The 24,178-nt window shown below is 40.0% G+C and overlaps 1 protein-coding gene across 1 annotated transcript; it reads right to left on the bottom strand.

The window, feature by feature from the left end:
- Positions 1 to 10,099: 10,099 nt before the first annotated feature.
- On the bottom strand, positions 10,100 to 23,610 carry dkk2 (dickkopf WNT signaling pathway inhibitor 2). Its single transcript, XM_080462768.1, has 4 exons — positions 22,943 to 23,610; positions 14,125 to 14,275; positions 13,461 to 13,592; positions 10,100 to 12,030 (listed from the first exon to the last, which is right to left on the bottom strand). Exons 1-4 carry the CDS (start codon positions 23,132 to 23,134, stop codon positions 11,780 to 11,782), a joined length of 726 nt encoding a protein of 241 aa, XP_080318894.1. The 5' UTR covers positions 23,135 to 23,610; the 3' UTR covers positions 10,100 to 11,779.
- Positions 23,611 to 24,178: the final 568 nt, after the last annotated feature.

Here is a 24,178-nt window from a genome sequence, read left to right on the forward strand (position 1 = left end):
TTCTCTCACCATTAAAACCACGCACAATTCTTCAATCCAGGCCTTGTAAATCAGGGTGAGTGCTGATCAAAGCGCGGCTGTGAATCTTACATGACATATCCTGCATTCCTTGCTAAACACATTCACATGCTGCGCTCAAAAGCACGGCACTTGTTTATTGACCTCTTATCCATTGTGAGTGCTGAGGATTCACTTATTTCAAGCAGAATTAATTTGACCATTCCTCTGAGCGTTAAACAGCCTGCAGCTCATTCTTGGTACAAATTGGAGAACTGGAGGAGAACACGATGGTTCAGCAGACAAAGCCTTTGTCAATTACCGTAAAGCATCTGAGACTGAGGTGATTTTCAGCACATTATTGATTACGCGAAACAAAACAGACTGTGTGTATATTTGCATTCCAGCAATCAGTCATTAAACTGATTAGTCTGCGGTGGTCCCCGGACAAAATGCATCTGGACACTTGTTAACCCCACCCTGCTCTCCTTGCCTTAGAGTTCAGTACACTGGGTGATATCTTGATAGAGCAAATATTAATCTACCTTAGCTTTATATTGATCTTTTACACTTTACATAATATACTGTTTGATCTCATCAGTTGATATTTTCATTCATATATCATCAAAATACAAGCAAACTGATTGATCACTAAAATGATCCAGGCTTTACTTAGATAAGTATCTTTATATAAAGAGAGGGTTGCACTTTAGTTTGAGGCTATCCGAGGCTGAAGGGGAAGGAGTGTGTTAAACAGTGCCCACCGTAGTAGTCACACATCATTCCTCAGCCAAGGAGAATGTAATGAGTTTGTTATGAGAGGTTCAAATCCAGTTCAATACTCAAACACTGCGCATCTGTAGTTTGTTCTCACAGTATTGAAAACAACCTGCTGCACACTCTTCTCTTTCCGTTGCTTGGTTTGAATAAGTTTACATTCCAGCTACAATTTTCTCATACAGAGTTCACTTTGCTAATCACACATGCTTTTCCTCTTGAAATACTAAAGGTAAATCAACAAATTATGGTTTTTAAACACAAACACTAACTCTTTTTTGTGTGTGGAATAACCCTGTTTAAGAATGTTATCACAGGTCAATAGAGATATAACCACAGTCATTCAAAAGGCAGTGTAATCCTATTATTAAAAAAATTTGAACTAAAAGTATAGTTCCTTGGAACATGCACTTCTAATTATCATTCTCTCTCTGATGTGTGTCAGATACCAAGCAGTTAGTCAACGAGGAAAACATTTGTTTTTGAAAAAGTTTGGGTTTTTTTTTTACCCCAAAAATATGTGATACAAGAGGAAGTTTCTTTGATAATAAAATAGGTCAACAAAACAAACTCAAAATAACTAACAAACTGAAGTGTTAACACAACAAACTGACCTAACTGAATGAGCCATGAGGGAGTAGATATAGTGGCCGGGTAAAACCAACTAAGACACAAAAGGGGGAAAAACAAATGACACTACACAAAACTAATAATGGGGAAACTACCTAAACTACCATCAGACAGTTGCCTAGTTGGTAAATAGAGTTCAGTTATATATAAAATGCTTTCATCCACTGAAGGAACAGCCCCAAAGTTCTTTACAATGTTTGTCAGCTGTACACATTCACATACAATCTCACACACCAACAGAGGCGGCTGCCATGCAAGGTGCTCAGTCCATCCTTTTCCAGCTCTTTTGGGCTGAGACTTTTTCACCTTACCAGAGTCTCGGGTCTCCACTTCTGATCCCGAGACCAGTGGTGCCAGATAGGCCACTCTGGGCCTTGGCAGTAATCTTAAACATGTGTCTTTCTAGTTTATGTAAATGAATGCTCATATGACAGAGCAGCTTCTATTTGGACACGGGGAGCTGGTAAACAGACACTGATAACCACGACTGGAGTTATATTCTTGAGGCGATGTAAAACTGAAATGCCAAAAAGTTAGAAAAACTGCACTTAAATGTCAGTCATTGTAACAATCTCCCCAGTTTTAAGATAGTAACCGGTTGCAAATGCGTTACTTCCATGGGGTAAATCACAACACTAGATACCCTACCAGAAATATGGTGATAGGCCTCAACATTATTACAATTATAACGTTACTGTCAACAACTAAACGTTTATGCATTTCAATAGAAATAATCTCTTTTGAAATCCCCTTTATTTCCTACAAGAGTTGGAATATCGCTGAAAGTATTAAATAGTCCACTGTGATCATGTTTTAAGTGTTGAATTTGCACTCGTGAAAGTATTAACACTCACACAGTTATTTCAATGCTGTAATGCACTTAGTCACTCCACCACTGTGGTGCAGCTCAACACAGAAAGAAGGAGCTGCAGCCTGATGATAATTACTCCAAAATGTCAACAATAAAAATCATGATGTCATATTGTCTCTAAAAATTTCACTCCACAGGCAGTCCAGCACGGAGGTTTGGTACATGTCCATGGAGTCTAATATTTTCTCTCAAACAAATTGTCCTTGACCAGTCAAAAAGAAAAATCTCTGTGTTGGTGCGCTTTGGTTTTGACAAAAAGTTTTTCTTGCAAAGCTCAAAGGAAAGTTCCCAGTGCTCATTTCTTTCTCACGAAGCTGCAAATAAACTCAGAGCCACTTCATCTGATTCGTCAAGTTCCTCCTCACATTGAGCTGCAGATGGTTCTGCTCACAGCAAGTGACAAAATTATGGTCCACCATCGTCCTGTGCTCGGTCTCATCACCCGCTCATACATCGAACTCTCGCAGAGTCATCAGAAAACTTCTGGAGATGACGGATGTCAATGCAGTGGCTGAACTCTGTGTAGAGGGTAAAGAGGAGGGGAGAGACGTCGGTTCCCTGAGGAGCCCTGGTGCTGCTCACCACTCTTCCTTAGACACTGTCCTGCAGCCGCAAGTCCTGCAGCCTGCCAGTAATGTAGTCAACAATCAGGACACCAGGGGGGCATCCACCTGCATCGACGTTGGATTCTCACCCAGCAGAGCCTGATGGTGTTGAAGACATTAAAGATGAGTGGGTCCTTCCAAGTTTATATAATTACCTTCACCAACAAGATTTGGGTGATCAATGGAGTTAGCTGAAAAGGGTTTGCTAGATGACGTAGATGAAGGTATGCACTCTACCGAGTGCCCGTTCTAGTTTAATTAATGCATAGTTGTGAGTGGGGCAAAGTAAAATAATTGCGTCCAGAGTTCCTCGGTACGGTACCCCCCTAAAAAATCTTACTTTGTTCAACAGCAGCGCTAATATTACAAAGCGACGCGTGGCATCTTCTCACAGCCTCTACAAAGACAAAAGCAAAAACTCTCATTGTCCTTTTATTCTCCCGGCTCCTGATTGGCTGCCCAATCAGGCAGAGCTCAGCGACGAGCTCACAGGCGATCACTGCGATGGGACATAACAAACATCAACACTGATCCAAAGGAAAACTATCATGTGCCAATGGAGACAAGTGGCTCTATGTCATTTTGCAAATCAGTGTTTTCAACTTTGTGTTTTTGTGGGGTCAACAGAGGTATTTACTTGTTACTTTAAGACTTTTGTACTTGGTTGTGAAATCGGTGACGTATAACCACATGTCTGGCATGGTCATCGGACATGATTACTAACACACAACAGGTTTCAAGCTGGTGTGAGTCTACTAATGTTAAGTTTGCTTTATCTAATTAACCTGACATAAATTTTTCTGTTCTCTGTCTCGCTTGACAGCCATGACTAAGCTGCATTGGGTGACCTTTCTGCTGTAATTATTCTTTTTTTCCAATTGGCTTTAGTCCCTGCACTGTTTCCTGAACAGAAAATCAAAGTGTATACCAACAACTTCTTCCCACTGGGGTTCTCATAAATTGCAGCACTCCTTCCTTTGGCAGAGGCAAAGCTGGAGGAAGCCAAAACAGATGTTTCAAGATTACAAAAGTGAGAAAAGACTCATGACCCCAAAAGTTACCTCGAAGTCAGTCTCTAGCAAGTGTAAATAAATTGGTTGTAATCCTGAGGTGCAGCGTTCGCTCAGCAGCAGGCCTCTTTGTGCTTAGATGCTGCTGGATAGATGGACCTTTTTTTTCCAAATATTGTCAATATCAGATATGTTTTTACTGGATAAACAAGATGGAAACACCACAGTTATCACAAGGTTGTATACTGTACATACTAACGATATTGGTGTCGGCTGTTGTTCAGACCTGAAGCCTTGAAAAACGGTACTAGTTTGTGTGAGTTGTTCTCTGATTCATAACCTGTTCATGAAGTTGTCACCGGTAAATCCATGATATGGAGGTCCTGCCTGACGTCCTGATGATGAAACTTTTCAGCAAACGTTTGTCGAAAACAAGTCTCTGTGTGTGTTTGCTCACTTGCTTTGGGACTGTTGTGGAATGATTCTTTGAACGTCTGGATGACAGGGCAGTTAACAAATGTAAATACAAAATGTACAAAAACAGTAAATATGAATGTGTACAATCTGGACAAGAGGAAATGCTTGAGGTTTGTCACAAGAGCAGCCATTCTTTCCTCTGAATCTCAACGTGCCAACGAAACATGGGAAACATGGTTGATGTTGTTTGTTTTTTATTTTTTTTATTTTACATACTCTGTACTTAACTGGAACTCAATTTCATCTTGCATTTCTGTGTTTTTGACTGACTGTCAAAATATTTAAAAATTCCATAAATGTTGTGGTTACTTGGGGGGAAAAACAGATATAAATATGTTTGCGTATTACCGCTTCGTGGTGAAAGTTTTTAAATCAGCGTGAGACAAATAACAATGCTTCAAAGATGGGAAATTGTCTGTAACCAAATTCCTAAATTATTTGGCAAGGCATGAGGAAAAATCAGGGGAATTATGAGGACATGTGTTTAACATACGCACGCACACACACATGCACACACACACTAGCTGGCATTTGTGAATCATTCTTTTTGATGAGACAACATCTTATCTGCAAGACAGTGACACAGTTAATGCTAGGGATATCTGATATAATACTATATGAGCACGATGAGACTGTGGTCAGTCATACTTACTCTGTAATGTGTTGACATTTTATCAATACTCACACTTTGAAAAGGGACTTCCTTGAACGGCTCTGCTGTGGCATTTCCAGCGATTGCTGATTCAACTGTTTCGTAACGGCGAGCGTAGATAAAAAGATCTGACAAAAACCGACGTTTGAGTGGGCGCAGGTCCAGTGATTGAGAATTGGCTAAGAGATTTAATCTATCTGAATAACCTCTAATGTAAAAGTGCATCGTTTTGTGCTGCTGCAAAGGGAAAGCTTAGAATCTAATCACTGTGACTCTGTGACTGTAAAGATGAAACCAAAACTTTTGCCAAGTTGATTTTTTTTGATGAGGGCAGGCTCCAGCTTTAAATAAAGAAGATAAGTACACAATAGAGAGCCTCCGGGCTTATCCTTTAAAGAATATCTGGAGCAGATTTGGCTGCATGTATACATTCATATTTGGCTGTATGTATTGATAATCATCCTCAGTATAAGCTTTCTAAAACATGACGTCAGGTCATGAACTTTCAGGAGAATGGATTCAATGTTCTGCCTGTGCCGCCTTCACCTGTGTCTGTTGTTACTTCTTTCTGGCTTTTACTGGAAATTCAAAGATATGCTTCATAGTTTGTTGGCAATTGTAATTTTGCCGTATGTGTGTGACTGTGCACCTTGGATTGGAATTCCAATTACACAGAAAATCATCTACTTTCATGCATTTCTACACGTCATATCTAATAAATTACCTGCCAAATAACTGAACATTTTCTGGAGTAATGAGGCAATACAATTGCTGGATGTAAAATTTGAGTCCTGTGTTTGTGTGAATGAGGTTGCAGCAGTGAGTCACTGTAGTACAAATGTATGTTCAGGCTGAATATTTCAGATTTCAGTCAGAGATTTGCAGGGTTGTTTTTTTGGAGAGTTATCACACTGAGCCAAAGCTGATACTGTATTTTACTTTCAACCTGCCTATCAACCTTAATTATATAGTTGATTCTCCATTCCAACAGCACATTACATACATAAAGCTGAAATGGCAACACAACATGAAGTATATCAATAGTTTTGAAGTTAAATAAGGAAATGTTAAATGAATTAATTTGCTTTGGAGAAAATAACATGTAATGTACAAACATTTGTTTTATGAGAAATCATCAAAGAACAATGAACTATTGTTATCCTACTTTATAAAGATATTACACAAACACCTTTGAGTAAATGACAACAGGTGCGATGTGAAATGTGAGCAAACAGTCTGACACTTTGCCAGTTGGATCGGATCAACAAAGCCTGCAGAACTAATCTCATCACACATACGGAACATGTGTTTGCATTTGGATGCACGCTGACCCTTTCTTAATTATTTGACTTTGCATATTTCTTGTAGCAGCACCAATAGTGCTGCTGTAATGTTCTCCTGATTTCAAGGATTAGATTCCTTAACCTGAGATTTCAGTGATGTTTCTTCATCTGGCTTTGTCCAGGTTGTTAATTTATGAGTTTTCCTGGCAAGCGATGCGATGCAAATTGATAAAAGTGTGGTTGAAATGTACAAGAAAAAAAACAAAACTTATCTGTTCTATATTGATCCAGTGCTGATCTCCATTGTCATGTTCCTCCGCTCACAGTTACTGTAAGACTGAGGAGTCACTCTGTGAGATCGAGGGATGAATCCTGCTCGCTTCAGAAGATTTTCCCTCTCTGCCACAGTGAGTGATATGAGCCATGCAAACCCAAATTGCATTTATGATTTACACAGTGCAAACATGGGCACACCATCAAAGCCTTCCACTGCATCGTTTCACATATTTATTTAGCTGGCAACCTCGCAGTCAGCCAGGCCTGTCTGTGTGAACGCCTTCGTTCGTACTCATTTGTGTTTTTCTGCTGACACGTGCTGGAAAGTGTGGACCCAGTGACAGTCGCTCTCTCGTTAGCCGCCCTTTTGGTGGAGTCTCCAGAACTTGTGGGTGGCCTGGAGTAAAGTACTTTCCTTCGGTATCTACTTCTTCTTTCCATGGAGACCTGAAGTCTCCAGTCACCATCAAAGTACCATTTCCAGTGACTGTGGAGAAGGATTAAAAAAAAAAAAAAAAGAAGAAGAAGAGAGTGAAGCATCCAATATTTTAGCACATAGAAACCTTATCCAAGCAAAGGTAGGGAAGAGTTATTACTTTCAACCAAAAGCACATGTAGGGAAAAAAGAAAACTGGACACTTGCTGCACTGAACGCAACAACAATGCAAAGTGCAGTGTGCAAACCGTGGTAATGAACATACTTTTTCAGGTCAAGAAATGTGAGAAAAATATTTATTGCCCCTTCAACTGCTTTAAATTGAGAAACATAATAAAATATAAATCAAAAAAGACTGCATGCAGTGGAAGATATTTTAATGATTTCTCTCAGCTGCAGCTTTTGCAGTTTGATGGGCTATTTTTAGGAACGTTAAAAGCAGTGTATACCTTTCTTTGAGTCATCCCTTTCCATTTTTCCCATCAGATAAAAGAAAATATCGTACATCTTGCCAACACATTTACATAAAAAGTCAGTCTCAAAAGTTTCCACACACTTGGTAAAATAAGCTAATGACTGAAGTGGAAAAGTGAACACGTGTCGTTTAATAATTTCCAGAGAACTTATAGACAGAGAGCAAAATCAAAAACTCACTGACTATTTTACAACTCCAGATGTTCAAGTTAAAGGATTTTTTTTTTACGGACTGATTGTGATGAGAACTGGTTATTTTGAATTATTGGCCATATTGTAATGTAAATCCATATTGACAACAGATCTGGGAAATTCACTGCACAACACTTGTAAATCACAAATAATATTGTGGTTGATATATTGTAGCGATTGTAGCAGACGTTAGGCCACGTAAAGTGTACCATCTGGTTCAGACTGTGTTTAACAAGGTGAACAAAAGCTTCCGAGCAGGTACATGGCGTGACGGCTTTATTCAGCTGCTTGAGCTTTTTTGGCATTTCAAATCCAAAACTTTCAGAGGAATCCAATGATTTGAAAGTTGAAATGACCATGGAAATAAACAAGTTTTGGCAACAATACTGAGTTTCCACAAATTATTCATCATTGTCTTTGGACAATAGCGTTTTTGTAATCTTCTCTTCAAAGTGTCTCAGAGTTTTCAGCGCAACTGCCACGGCATTGAGAAAAGTCTTTAAGATGCCTTATATAGATTTAGCTCTTGTCGTCATGACATGCAATAAAAGTTTGTGTGGGCTTCATGTAATGCACAATTGGAGTGTATCAAAGAGTTTTGTCTATGGATCACATCTGCAAGACATCAGCCGATAATGACTTTTATGAAGTCTTATTTGTACTCATTAAAAAACTCTCAAACGCAGACACAGCTCGTTGGTGGTTTGAGTAACCCTTGACATTTCAGGAGTTTGCAGAGCGACTGCTAAACGCATTAAAAAAAAATTGCTTCCACGACTGGGTAATCTCAAAGATATTTATACCTGAAGGAGTTTTGTTCGCTTTCATTATTATTATTATTATTATTATTATTATTAGCAATAAAATTTTGTTTATAAAAGAATAGAAAAACCTGAAAGGCCTGAAAACTGCATCAAGTTCCTCTGATAATTCAAATATTTAATAAGGTTTCCGGGTTCTTGATTTGCTTCCAGAGCTCATTGAAAGTGAATGTGTCTTTTCACCTTTCAAGTCATAGTACAACTCCTCACAGATGTTTGTACTTTCAGTTCAATCACACCTGCAGCATGACACTTTGAGTTTTGCTGATCTGTAATCGTAAAACTCAAACATTTCTGTGCCAAAAAAAAATGCCTGCAATGCAAAAAGCACAGAAATTCCTTTTTGTAAAAGAATTTCTTTTTGTTTTTTTGTGAACCTAAATTGCAATTTGTTAATGAAAATTTTGAACTGTATTTTGTGATTGTCACAACTGCATTTTTGCAGAAGCTTCGATTAGGATTTTTCTGGATGAAAGCTTCCTGTGTCGTTGATCTGCAGGTCTGCAAGTGTCACTCTTCATTTTTTCACCATTAAAAGTGGTACAATGAGCAAAAACAACTCCAGTGTGCCCAAGAATACAAAATATAATCTTTTATTCATTGTAAATACACAAAAAGATCAATGCAAAGTATTCACACAAACAATATTTAGTGAGATTTAAATCTTAAAACTATTTATACACAATTTACACAAAGTCTTCTGGAAAGTGGTGTCCTATTCTTTAGGAACAATGATTTCAATAAGTCCAGTTTGTTATATGAATCAAAGCCAACTATTCTTTTCCCCTCATTCCATGAAACCTTTCATTATTGATCGTTTTTTGATCATCTGACATGACACTTCTCACCTAGATCATTTTGCTATAATGTTTACGATTCACATGTAATTATATGTACATGACATACAACCCCAGTCCCAAAAAGCTTGTGACAATGACTAAAATGTAAATAAAAATTGGATGCAATTTCATGAACCCATATTTTGTTCACAATAATATACAGCATAAAGTAAGATGTTTTACCATTTTATTAAGTGTTATGTTTTTAAATTGTCAATATATTTATTTTGAATCTGCTGGGAGTGACAAATCTTTTCAAATTTGACAGAGTGCCATGTTAAGAGCCGCTCAGGTATCCTTATATTTCTATCAGTATTATTGACAGGTCTGAACTGTAGAAACGCCAGTTCAGCAGCCAAACCATTGTACTATGTAGTCATGCCGTTATGATGAATGCAGTATGTGGTTTAAAATTGCCTGGCTGTAATATACTGAAAGATAATACAGCTCTAACTGGGGATTACACTGTGTTCCCAGACAATGAGTTCTAGAAGTGCTCCTGAGCCCATGTGGTGGTTTCCAGGACAGAATTAGGCCTGTTCATGATGCAGTGCAGCCAAAATATCCAATATTGGCCTTTGACCTTGTTACCTGAGATTTCTCAAGATTCCCCTCAATTGTTTGAGGAATTTAGACTTTGCAGATCATCTGATAGCCAAAGACTGCAAAGACACATTGACAGATCAGAATGACAACCTTCTGTCCACTTATATTTATATCGTCTTTAAAATGTTCCTTTCCTGATTTGTTTGAAATCTTGTAAGTCATTGTAAGTAATTTTTTTCCCAATTAGTACCACTTATTTTTCCTTTTGTGTCCTCTGCGTCTCTTTTCTTTTCTTTTTTCATTCTTTTTTTAGATGTGTTGCTGAAATGGTAAAATGTCTCCTTTTATCATTCCATGTATTGTCTGTATTCTATAGTGGACAACATTTTGCATCCTGTTTTATTCATAATTTACACATCACTCCAACCTTTTTGGACTTATGGCTGTACATTCATTCTTAAATACATTTTCATAGTTTCAAGTCTATTTACAATATAAGAGCTTATTGTGTATTTTAGATGATTACAAAATATATGGACTTGTTCTAAAAGCTATTATAGCAAAAAGAGGCAAATGTGACGCAATATTGGACTATGTAGGCAACGAGTGGTCCTTTAAAGCAGTGGCACTTGTTAAAGCATCGCTTCACATCTGGCATCACATAAAACTCCACAATATGATCTGAGAATAGTGTAGGCAGACACATGTCGTCAACAAAATGATGATTCACTCTCCAATCCTCTGAGAAATATACCTTTTTGAAGCATTTTTCTGACTATCAGTCATCTCACATCTTCTCTCCTCCTGGCTTTCTAAATGGAAACAAATCGCATATTCCATCATATCCTTGAATCCTGCTCATGTGATTAGAAAAGCAGAACCCTTCTGGGTCTGCTGATGGAACCACTAAGTCTGCAGCAGATCGCTGCCTCAGTACAAACATTTCTAACCCACACAATTGTATGAAAATAGATTACAGCTGTATGCGACAGATCAAACGAACACAATACTTATCTCTTTCCTCATGGCTAAAAATAGAGGCTTAATGTCCCAGATGAAACTCATCATTTCACTGTAAATGTTCTGTCATTCTTTGGTTTAGGAATATCCTATATTAGTGAGTGAACTGTGTACGCAATTAGCTCTTCATACAATATGGTAGCGTCTGGACATTATTACTGGTTCTAAATGTTTAGCAGAGCAATGATTGAATCCTTCAAGAGTTGCATAAGGAAAATGGAAAGAGACATCCAAAGATTTGACAAAAAGAGAATAAAAGATCTCAATGCATGGCAAGTCTTGTGAGTTTGCTCAAGAATGACAAAATATGGCTTGAGTGTAAATAGATGTGTAAATCTAAACATTCTAGACTTTAGCTGTGACAAAAGACGGATACATCCATTGCTACCACAAAATTGAAACACAGCATTTACTGACTAACATTGTGGCTCCCTGAATGAGATCAGAAAGCTTGATTACAGAAAAAACACACTAATTCACTCATGTTTCATAGTTACTGACTGTTACTGGGGCCGAGATCTGTTCATACACTCTTATTAGGACTCGTGTGGACAAAAGAAAAGCTACCTCTCAAACCAATCACTCTCATTTGCGTAAAAAAAATCTGTTTCAGGATTTGACTAGGATTAGTTCGGGAAGTTGTAGTGGTTGTTTCTCTATGCGATTGCTTTGGCGGACCACTTGCAGCAGGCACATTAAAGCATTCCCGTTTGCTCTCCGCTTGCCGAATTGCGTGAACCCACACAGTCTGTTCTGTCTCTTGTTAGTCTTTGTCTTCTACTCCTTTTCAATGCAGCCACAACCCATCCTTTAAAAAACTTTCCCCGGCCGATGGAGACAGAGACTCCTACGCTGACAGCGGCTGCCTCGGCTTCAGATCTTCTGGCACATGTGGAGTCTGGACTTGGATGAGGAGGTGGCGTCTTTCCACACCTTGCACGAGAGACCTTTGGCACAGTCACAGCGCTGGAAGATTTCCAGACCGTGAGAGCCTTTCTTCCTCTGCTTAGTGCACACCTCTCCTTGTCTCAGCACGGGTTTGCAGATTTTGGTCCAGAAGTGGCGGGCGCAGCAGTAGCCGTCTGAGCAATCGGACGAACGCAGGCATGGATCACCCTCATGCCCTGACAAAAGAAGATAAGAAACACGGGATGCTCAGCCATGACCCACCAGACAATTTGCACCAAACTGTGTATTGTGTTTTCACTTGGGGAAAAAAAAAGGGGGAACAAATGCTTCATCGGAGACATAAAAGACCAGCATGAAACTGTAAACCACCCAGCACTTGGGAGTTTGTGAAGAAAGCACAGGAAATCTGCAATGATTGTTCATTAAGCTGTTATGTTTTCCATACGGATGTATTTATGCAACCCTTTCTTCATGTTTCAACATAGATTGCAATATATGCTGCTTCGTCAAAGGCTGGAAAAACATATAAAGCTTTCAGCATAAATCAAGCAAGCAATTTCAATTATTCTATGCATTAGTAAGATCATCTTCCCTGTTTGAGTCAGATAGTCCTGGCAGGAGTTTGTCCTTTAGCGTATGGATTGAATATTATTATAATTTAAGGTATTCTGTGAAATGCTTTCATGATTACCTCTTTTTCAAAAGATTGTCTTTAAAATCACCCACCCTGTATTCCTGACCAAACCACACTGCTGTGATTAGTTATTTCAACCTGTGACCATCAGGATTTCTGGGGCTTTCACACTCTCATAAAAATTGCTTAAGTGAATTTGTTTTCATTACAATTGTATTAGGCTATTACTTTATAGAGTAACAATGTTGAAGGCCAGCGAGTGAGTCGAGCACGAATAAAAAACAAACGGCTTTGTTTCAGGAAGTTTCAAGTGGCGCTGTTATTTTCTTATTGATTAAAGCACGATAGGGCATTTAGATTTGAGTAATTTAAGCGTCTCATTAAACATTGATGTAAGAATATTTTGGACATGAACACTAAGCGAGTCAGTGAGCTATTCACCCTAATCATACTAAACCTGCATTTTGCGGTTTGTGTCATACAATGTGTGCTGACAGTCAAATAGTTTCTATGGTTTTATGTCGGCGCAGGAACAGCAAACGCATTGTGTTTTCTTCTGGGCTCCCCATGCTGTGCTACGGTCCCACAAGCAATGACACATAAGCAGAAGGGCAATTATCAACATAGTTTGTGGATCGGCATTACCCATGAGCCCTTTAGGACATGCGGAGAGTGAACGGCATTGAGAAAAGACAATGGTGATATTAACATGAAGATGTTTAAGGCAGGACTGCACAGTGGTAGTGGAGTTTGCTTGCCCTCCTTGTGGGTTTTCATCAGGTATTCTGCTTTCCTCCCACCATCCTATAACATGTGTTTCAGGTTACTTTGTGACTCTAAATTACCCGTAGGTGTGACTGCAAATGTGTGCGCCTCGGTATCTGCCTCTCTCGGTTTGCCCTGTGACAGACTGGAGACTGCCTTCACACCATAGTCGGCCGCAGTCAGCTAGAATAGGCTGCCATGTTAGATGAATGGATGTTTAATGCGTCCCATAGAGACAGGCCTTACCTTTAAGAGTGTGTTTAGTGTGTGATTTCCCACTCTTTTTCCAGCCGTGGTCCTTGGTGGAGAGTTTGTTATGTTCGTCTAACGCTGAGATGTGAGGCGAGAGCACACTCTCAGAAATAGGGACACAAATATCTGCAGGCAGAAAAGAAATAAATGGGTTTAAAAAAAAAAAAAGAAGAAATCAAATTAACTGATAAACCTGACTGCCCATTATCATGTTATCATGCTGTTCTTTTTTCTCAGTGACTGCTAGCTCTTTACAAAATAAATGCGTCAATGCAGGAACTTGTTATGGTGCGTTGGTCAACTCTGACTAATTCAAGCATTTTCAGCACACCCGCGACACACACATTCACACTGGTTATTGCTGAAACAACATAAAAACATGGGACCATTGATTCCTAACCTCTGGGCCTCAATTTAACACAGTATGTCTATTCAGGACTCCGTCTTAGAGCATGTGTTCAACATTATTTAAATGTCCTGGCTCTGTCACCGGGACTCTGGGCTAGATACTGCAGTACTGTTTGTTCGCTGACCTAGAACGAGTCACTGTTTCCAGAATATTTGCATAGACAAGAAATCACATTTTTTGTCTCGTGTCCTGCAGTCTAAATATAATTGATACTGAACTACACATAAAAATGTGGCCGTGATTATTTACAGTTACTGCAGCGGTTCCCGGGGCAGCACATGGCATCTCGATGGCAGCGCTTCTTCCTCCTGCGGCAGGTGAGGCAGCGGGACGGGGCCTGCTGGGGGCTGTGGCAGTAGCTGCCCACGCTGCACTCCTTGTCATTGCTGCATGGATACACCTATTGAGAAAAGATACAGGTATTCAGTCAGTGAAAGAATCTACATTGCACAGTCAACCACTTATCTAAACTAGAACGGGTAGGTCAGGTAGCAACATCACTGTGTGAAACATTGAGTAGGGAGCGTCTCCATGGCAACGGACGCTGATCTCCTTTGATTTCCTCCATGAGGTGCCTCTCTTATCCGCTTTGTATGGGAACATTTTTCCATCAAAATCTAGTCGATTGGTCCTTGGATGATGACAATTCATCCCTGAAAATTTCATGCAATTCGGGCGAGTATTTTTTTATTTTATTATTTTTCAAAAAGCTGGTAAAATACATACATACATACATACAAACCAATAAATATACAAATACATACAGACGAAAACATAAAAGTGGCTTTTTAAATTACCTCGGAGAGATCTTTGTGTATATATCTGCATCGCCCATCTATTTGGATCACGTAAAAACTGCATTCAACAAAGTTCTATGAAGTTTAGCTTTTTGGACCCAAAGGTTAATTTTAATGGTCTGTGGAGTCTCTGCTTTCATTTGTTGGCTCTAGTAAAAAATGACATTTTCTCAATTTTTGTGTAACGTCTTTATATGTGGACATGACTAAGCTATTTTTGAGCAATGACTCACTGGATATTGTATATGAATATCATGTTCATGTAGCTGTGGCGTAAATGTAGCTGATCCCCTTGAGTACATCTGCAGGGTCGTTATGCTCAGAGTCAGTGTCACTTTCTTAAAAGTTGTCTTGGAGTGAGGGGTGGTCTCAACTCGATAAATATTATATTGCAGTGACATCGAAATCTCTGAGGGCTGTGCAGAAGGAATCATGGTTTCTAAAATAAGCCAAATTAAGGGCGCTTTCACACTAGGACACTCTGGGAACAGCCTGAGAACTCAGTTTGATCAGACGGGGGAAACTTTCACAACCTTGGTGTGGTTCACTTTTCCCACTATACTTTAGAAGAAGAGAATTCAATCATTGGTTGGCCAAGGCCGAAAAACTTAATGCATCCCATTCAGCCAACATTACATGCCCCCCAAAACAAACACAGCAAACAATAATAGGACAATTTAAAAAACATTGTTCGATATGAAGTCATCTGACCATGATAAAGCTCACACCTCGTCATTGCTCCAAACCTGCCAACAGAACTTTGTTTTTTTCTGTTTTCTTCAGCTTCCTCGGGTTATTGTTGGCTTTGTTAATTTCAACTCAAAATGCACGACGTGCTCTATGTCACCGTACTGAGTTCACTTCCTGTGTTTGCTCTATGGGACAGTCTGTCTGCATTTTACCACTGGAAATGAACTGCAAAAGAATTCCCTTGCAAGTGAACCCAGAACACGATTTAGCTTGTTTGGTCCGCAACAGAGAGCGGTTGAGTTTTCCCACCTGCACAAACGAACAAGAGGACGTGAACTTGGAGCAAAGTACTATGAAAATGTTCGAAAACTGCAGGGTGCTCAAAAGCCTAATATATTTCAGTAGAATAGACTGAGTGAGTGAGTTGAGTGTTACCTTGTGGGGCTTCTGTTTGATCAAATATGGTGTTTTTAAATGCTTATTTTATCCTAACAAATATTGTTCTGTATCTTTAAACATTAAAATCAGTTTCATGAGATAAACAAGTGTAATGTTTATCACAAACCTCTTAATGATCTGGTTAAGAGCTACTTTGTCATGTAATATTCTTGTTAGTTATTTCAGTTTGGTGTTTCTTTGTGCTTTCGAAAGATATCGGATTCATTCTCAACCAAAGAGACATTGTTTTCAAGAATATACTTTGTAAGCTAAAACTAAATAGGTTTGTCTTCGCTGTTACAGTGTGGTAAATGTTTTTGCTGCAGATGAGCAAACCTCGGCAAAATAACCCGGGAAAACCTGCATGGCCAGATACTTTTGGGGGATAAGTAGTGAAATATGCTGTTTGTTTGTTTTGGGTGAAATTACTACAGGCTGTGGTCCCTGTGAGCCTCGTTTTGGTGGAGAACATATTGTAGGGATTAAATTGTGTCCCGCTGGTGTGGTCAGATTTTTTTTCATGGCCTACACAATAGAGCTATTACCATTTCCCAACCAAGGCAAACCACTTTAATTTCTCTGTGTGCAGAAGCTTAATGAGTCAAGGGACGTGACACACGGATAATTCCAGTAGCCAATCGTCGGCATTCATAGATAATTTTAGCATTGTTTTCAATTTGGTGTTTTTCTTGTTTTTACTGTTAAATGTTGTTCAGAAAATGGTCTTTTAGGTCATTTCCATCCAGCTCAATGAGTCAGACAAACAGGCCACAAAAAGATGATTTTCTTTTGCTAGTTAGGATGCACATTTTGTTATCAGACTCTGAGCAGACTTGGAGTTTGGAATAGAAAAAGGGAAATGTGTTTCACGCATCAAATCAGAGAGGAACACTTTAGGAAATTAACATGTGATTTATCTCCTGATGGGTTTTGCCTGCAAGAGCTTTTCTTTAGTGTTTCTCCACAAGCAGACCATCGTTTAATTAAAAGGTTAGAATTGTAAAATGGACTAAGTCTTTGAGTATTTGCTTGACAATACATGTTCATACATCTAGAGCAGTAAAAAACAAGTATGATATGGAATGTAACATTGTATATTATGACCAATATAGACCCGACATGAGACAAGCACGATTTGGTTGACGCTCCATCATCAGCACCACATCCACATTTAACTGGCACCGCACTGACAGATCTGATTTAATGTGGCTTACCACTGACAAACATGGAGCAGTCAACATGCGAGTGAACATGAAAGGGCTCTAAATCAGAATAAAATCATTACAGCCATAATAAACAACAAACTCCGATAGTGTTATGAAAGGTTAGGAGAGATGGGCTGCCATGTCTGAAAGAGTGGGACTCGGTCCAAACATGAATGTACACCACATGTTTGAATCAACTATCAACAATATCAATATTTCAGCACATTAGAAGCTGTTATTGTGGGCTGGAGCTTCAGATTAGACCTGCTGGCAGCTTGCCATGCTGACTTTCTCAGGCTGGAAACACATGGAGACAATGAGAGGGCCACAGAAAAATGAGCAAAAGTATTCAAGTGAATGCTAATCCATCATTATGACAGATTTACAAAAGGCAAATGCCTAACGTGATGATGAAAGTTGCTCAAGCTGAATGTTCAATGACCGGTTAAAATGTCTTAATTACTGCAAAGTTGAAAAAAAAAAAAAAAAAAGTCAGAGTAGTGAAAGATCTTGTGATGACTGGAAGCAGGGAGCATTGAGGAATAACAGCACTTCAGAAGCTAATCAATATGCATAGTGTAGAGGTGAAACAACAATTAAACACTTAAGATTTTTTTAGGGGAGTGCTTTGTAGTTTTACTATTTTTTTTTTTTAAACAACAGTGCTATTAAAGCATTGTAACAGTAACCATGCTGACTTTGTACTGATGTTGTACTTTTTGATTGTGGACATTAAGGCTGAAAGCCAATCCACTGTACCACATGATCCAACGTCACCTCACTCGAAAAAAAGGAAAACAAAATCAGGTGCAACAGTTTTAGAGGTCCTATGAAAAGTGAACCTCTTCCTGGCTCCATCTTTGTATTCAATCCACTGACATTAATTTGGTACAAATATGTTGCAACAATTTGCACATCTCCCAACATCAGAAACTGTTATCTTGACTCAAGCGAGACCACAGATGACTACAGCAAAGCTACAATCGCCACAAAAGTCTTGAAAATAGTGACTGTAAAGTGCTCATTCAGAGAAAACCTTTCTGTTGACTGTTAGATAATCACACAGCTGAGAAAAAAAAATAAGCTGGAAATATGTTGTGAGGAGACGTTCAAGAAAGTGCAGCTCGTTCTTTTTTTTTTTTTTCTTTCTTTCTTTCTTGACAAGAAAAATGTGCTGTTATCTAAATATGAAGACAAATGGGTCCGGCCACATGTAGTAGTACTCGATACTACCTGCTCTGATTCCTATCCCTCTCTCCGGCCAGCAGGGTTGGATCAATTACAGTGCGTTGCACATATGTAGGAAAGGCTGCGGCAAGAGAAGAATGGGGCTCACCTCTTCCATCATGGCTCAAGCTGCAAGACAGCCCTTTGAAACCCAATGATACAAGTCTGACCCCTGAATCGCGGCTGATAATCTCACCTTATCTTGTCATGTTTTAAAGCGTCTCATTTGCAACTTCTGAGGGACAGGGCTTCATTTGGATGCATCTTATTCATCTCATATCTTTCCTCTTGTGCTCCCTTATTTTTCCCTAGACAGCCTTCGCACATAAAAGCGAAGCCTTGGATCCTGCACAGGAAGTGGGTTAAGAAGTGTGTACGCTGCAGCCTCTTTTGGTATGCTGGTGAGACGATAAAGGAAGAGACAGACAGAAAGCCATAAGGGAAGCCCCCGGCCCTGTCTCGTGTCGCTCTCGTGCTGGTAAAGCACCGCAGCTTTGAAGAGGAACCTTAAATGTGCGGGAGCAACAATCTACAAGGGATTTACTACAGGATATACAGGGCTTTGAACCCGCTCCCACTAGTATTTGGATCCCTTATTTATCTCTGTACAGTCATTCCAAAGTGCTGATATAATTTGTACCCTGTAATGCAGAAAAATAACAAAGTATGTCTCTTCTGCTTATAGTTTGAGCCGGCGTAGTTAAAGTCAAAGCAAAGCTTTAAGGCCGAAGAAAAACAACAAAACGACAAAACAAAACAGTCAGCTCAGCGAGAGCCCCAAAATAACACAAAGTACATTGTAGAAGGTTGTTTACGTTCAGGAAACAAAGCTTTCCAGCAGCCTTGGTAATTATGAAAGATCTGATGATGTTATACAGCAACAAAGATGAGGTACCAGAAGCCGAGTGGACATTACATTTTAACACAATAGATGCTTTACAGTTTTTGGCTTCTTTATTTTTTGAGATTTTGAGACATCATTAAACATATTTGTTTTCTGATCATTTGAAAGAGGAAACAAATTCAGAAAATGAAGCATATATAATCAGGTTATGGAGAAACGATGTATTTCACTGGACCACTAGTGACCCTTACTGGAGCTCCTAATGTGGACCACCAATACAAACACCAATAAAACTCTAATAAAACCCAAAACCCAAGGCAGAGCTGCTCCCCTGTGCATATGCCAAAGATCTCTATTAAGAGCCACCACTGGACGCAGAGCAATACAGTTCTAGTTTTAGTTTCTGACGTTAATCTCCACCACAAACAACTTTCTGCAGTTTAGACCACTTTTTCTTGGTTTCCATTGATTGTGTAAATATATGGTAAGGTATATAAAGCCTCTTTCTTTCTTTTTTCCCCTACATTGTTGATTGCACATAGCCTTCAGAGCCGAAGCTCGTAACCTGAAGCTGTGAATGGTGTTAATGAGTGGCAGGGGCCTAACAGAGTCAAATAAACGATGTCACCGAATAAACAAACTTCATATGGCCTGAAAGCACAGACAGCCAGTATCAGATAACATAGGGATGACTGCGCACAAGTCACTCGTACAAACCGGGTCTTCAAACACGACTTGGCGTCTTTCATCACTCAAAACACATGTGTTTATAACTACGTCTCTTTGAGTGCTAAAATCCAGAGTCTCTAAAAACTAGACCTTCCTTAAGTTAAGTATACATTCAGAGTTGATCTTAATCATCGGACATGAAGAAAGGCTTACAGTCGCTGTACATTGCTGCTCTCTTCAAAGACAGGGGGAGGGGGGGGGGGGGGGGGGGTGCACTCTTCATGGTAATCACGGAGGTGTCTCGCTCTAAAAAAGTGTAATCCTGAGAGGTCTGCTCTCAAATTAAGAGGTCCAATTACAGTAAAGGTCGTTTGCACATGAGGACCCTAATGGTGCCAGTGGACAGGCCTCACATCACCCAAGGGACCCACAGACTGCAAGAAAAGCCACAGGACAGCAGACTGAAGCATAAAGTGAGCACTAACAAGCAGTCACACCTCTCCCTGCCTTGTCACTCTCTTTCTCAGCTCATTAGGCTCCAAACAGTCATTACAGGGTGAGGAGACAGACAGGGCTGAGTGAGTGAGAGAGAGAGGTCCTACTTTTATAGTCCGAGCCCACAGAGATCGCTTGTTAAAGTAATCTCTGCGGTGAATTAAATAAAGCACCAAGTCAAGGCTGACCGACCGATAGCTGGTGTTTTACAGGCGCGTATTGCACAATTGCAGCCACATTGTTGGGTCCCTTGTGGGTTCAGAGGTTACAATGGTGAGTGTTGCCTGCCCCTGCTATCCATTTCGGTTGGGTTTCTTCCAAGGCGCTAACAGTGCCACCCACGAGCCACTGGCTGTCAAGGTCTTCCGAGGTTGTTGGTTTTGTTGGTTTCACTCCGGTCAGACTTAAGTGAAAGCAGTGAGAGAACAACAAATCACCCAGCATTTTGCCCCATCTGACCAGAATAGTCAAACATTGCCCTGGGTTGTGTGTGTGATTAATGTCATCCTTATCACCGAGGTCTGTCGGCAGCTACAGGAAATAAAAGCACATTAAGTTGTCAAGTGCTTCCTACGACCCAAGGACTCAACCAATGTTTCCAATGTGATGGATACAACATTAAATTACATCCTTGTTTCTTGCCGCAGCCGCCTGTCTGCCCAGAGTGTCTGGACTCGCTCCTTCACTAATTTTCTACATTTATATAAAACTAAACAAGGGGCCATATTGAAGGAGATCCCTTGTAATTTTCTGAACATTTCATAATTGAGAGAGTTTAAAGACCTTATGCAGCTGTCTCACACTATGTAAAAATGTGGTTGTTCTGGTACTTGGCTGCAGACCGAAAAAGAGTGTGAATTTAAAACAGTTTCAGTGGTAATTTACTGAGTTTCTCAGTCACATTACTGGCAAGCCCACAATCACACACATCCTGAACCCACTGAAAATTCTCCAGAGGTGTGCTAATCTGCCAACTATTTCGCACCGTTGTAGCAAACTCAGCAACATGACAAGTTGACCATAAATTTATTTGTAGGATATCACGACCAAGGTTTCCCGCAATGCCGATGCCAGAGGAGAAATGTGAGCTGATCTGTGACCATTTTCCGAACCTTCACCCAAACCTTGATCAGAAATAATTGACCCTAACCCTAACCCTTCACAAATGCAGACAAGAATGAAAACATTTTGAGGTGCCTACTGTGAACCCCTTCAAGAGGAAAATAAGTAAATTCAGTAATATTACTTTGCACCATCCAACTTTCTTTTTTAACGTGCACAACTACTGTCGTTGCATGCACAGTGGTTTTGAAACAAGAGTGAAGGAAAACCTTTCAAACAACCTTATGAAGCCCAATGGTCACACTTTTTATGTAGAATTTACTGTGCTTATTCTTCTGCCAATGATTGATTAGATGCACTGGATTTGGAGTAATGCTATTAATTCACAACTCTGGACTAGCCAGAACAGAAACACGCAGATAACATACACACACACACCAACATCCAATCCTAAATGCTATTAGCCATTTTCATTTGGCCACAATACACCATGACATTGACTTTTGAAGCACTGCGGTGGTCTCTGCGCACTCATATTGTTTCCCTTCAGTTCAATTTACCAAACCACTCTGAATTATTGCAACGGCAAAGATGTAAGCAGGCGTTCAAATTGAGGTCTGGCAGGGTAGCTTGAGGTTGGATCTCCGCACTCCGCAGAGTAGAAAATGTGGCTTTTCCATAATTCTTCTGTCTGAGCTCGGGGTCTCTCCTCGCAGCACCATGCATTTCACATGTAAACAAAAGTATCCCTACAATTTAGATTGCCCACAGCTGAGGAGGCAAATGCAAAACAACTGAGGAAGATTAGCCAAATTAAGGAAAAGAGTGATTGGTTTCCCCAGTGTAATGATGAGGAGACTCTGCTGGGCAGCAGATGTGACAGAGATGTGGTAGTGCCATCTGCTGCTCGGAGAGATACTGTGAATATTCAACTTTATGGTCAGTACAGAATTAAATATCATTATTAAGTGACAGGTGAGCCCTTCACAGTAATGAATAGTCTTATTAAAGATGAAGGCTTGTCTCATCTTCTTTTTTTAATCAATACGTCTTACTTCTTTCATACATTGACATCTCGGTTTTTAAGTGAGCAATGGAAAACCAAAGAGCAAACCTTCCTCCTCACTAAGATCACAGACATAATGCTCACAGTTTTTTGGCTCTCATGTTTGCTGTCAAGCTGCAGTCATGTGGCACTTTGTTGAAACAGCAGGAATTGATCACTTTTTGAGTGGGTATTAAGAGGTTGGTAAGAGTATCCCTCAGAGGCCCCACAGAATCTCATAATCCCGACTAGCGTCTGGACCACTTTAATGGCACGAAGACCCAGACAGAAAATTACCCCAAGTGTTAACTTTCTCTCACATTTCTGCTGGCATTAATGATTTACTGTGGAAGTGCGCTGCACCCCGACCGTGGCGTCAGGTCTGAGAGGCAATTAGCGTTTATGAGGGGTCCAATCCTTGCAATTCTCACACGGGAAAGCGTTTTAAAGCCTGCATGTCATGCCGAGCGCAAATCTAATTGAGAAGAGGAACTGAGCTGAAGGGATAGAGTCTCCCCATCTTGGACAAATATACCAAAAAAAGTTTAAAAAAAAAATGTAAAAAAAATAAATAAATGCTAATATTGGTAATTACCTGTGCAAGGATGTTGTGTTTCTTGGTGGATGTGGTGGAGCGGTTGGTTGCCGGTGTCGGCGTCTCGTCCAACAGCGCTGGCTTGATGGAGTTCGCCTTTGGGCGCGCCTCTGACACCTGGCACGTTCCCGTCCTCAGCGTGGCGACCACAAACATCACAACACAACATCTACTCCACGTAGAGACAAGCATCCTCGAAAAGAAATACTGCGATGTAAAAAAAAATTTTTTTTTTTAAAAACTTCTTGAAGTTTTCGGGGAAAAAAAACAAAAAACTGCGTCTCCTCAGCGCGCAGCGTGCGTGCTTGGCGCTCTCCAAACAGCGGCGTTATACACGGAGGAGTGATGATGCCAAGTTCTTGCCTGTGGAAATTAGAAATTCAAAAGTCTGACAGCCCTAGAGAGATCTGACGGAATCAGAGAAAGACCAGCCAGTGTGGAAAAGGGGGAGTAAAGAAACGGTGGATCTGTTAAAGCGCTGATGCTCTGAGGGTCAGAAACTTGACCGGAGGTTTTCCACCGTGTCTCCGTCTGGCTGTGAGTGAACTGAGCACTTAGTCCTGCAGCCGGCGGTTTTATGATCCCGGTTACTTTCTTTTTTTTATAGGATTCTAATGAGTTTGCTTCCTCCGCCCCTATTCACAGCTGACAAAGAATGAAACTGATCTGTGTGCGGCACTGCTGCTCCCGCATTGTCGTCTCGACACCGGCACCAGGAGCCCCGTTGGGAAAAGCCTATAAAATTATACACTGTGTGTTTTAACTGAGCGCTTGACCCTTTTTACTACCAGGCGGTTGGACGACTATAGGAAATGGGGGGAAAAAGTCATGGCTGAGCAGCTCTAAAGAGGGGTTTTCTTTAAGAAAGGTAGACCATTTCCTCCTATCACTAGGATTAATTTATGTCCCTGTAGGAAATTATTATTGTTTAAGCGTGTCACTGATACGATGACTTGACGGCTGTAAAACCAAACCATTTTAAGCAGTCGACCAGGGTTACATCTCTTTCTTTCTTTTCTTGATCTGATAAACGTTCATTATGCAAAGAAAGACAACGCTGAAGTAAGTGATGCAAAAATTATAGAAGCTCCTTTTTAGAGGATCAATATAAGTTATGTTTATGTTGGTTAGATAATATATCTGTGAGTACAATAATCTCTTAGTTTCAGGATTCAGTTTTCAGATGAGGACTGAACTCCTGTCGAGGAAATATCATTAACCAATGACATTAACATG

Source organism: Lipophrys pholis (genome assembly GCF_963383615.2).
Source record: "Lipophrys pholis genome assembly, chromosome: 5".
Taxonomy (NCBI): Eukaryota; Metazoa; Chordata; class Actinopteri; order Blenniiformes; family Blenniidae; genus Lipophrys; species Lipophrys pholis.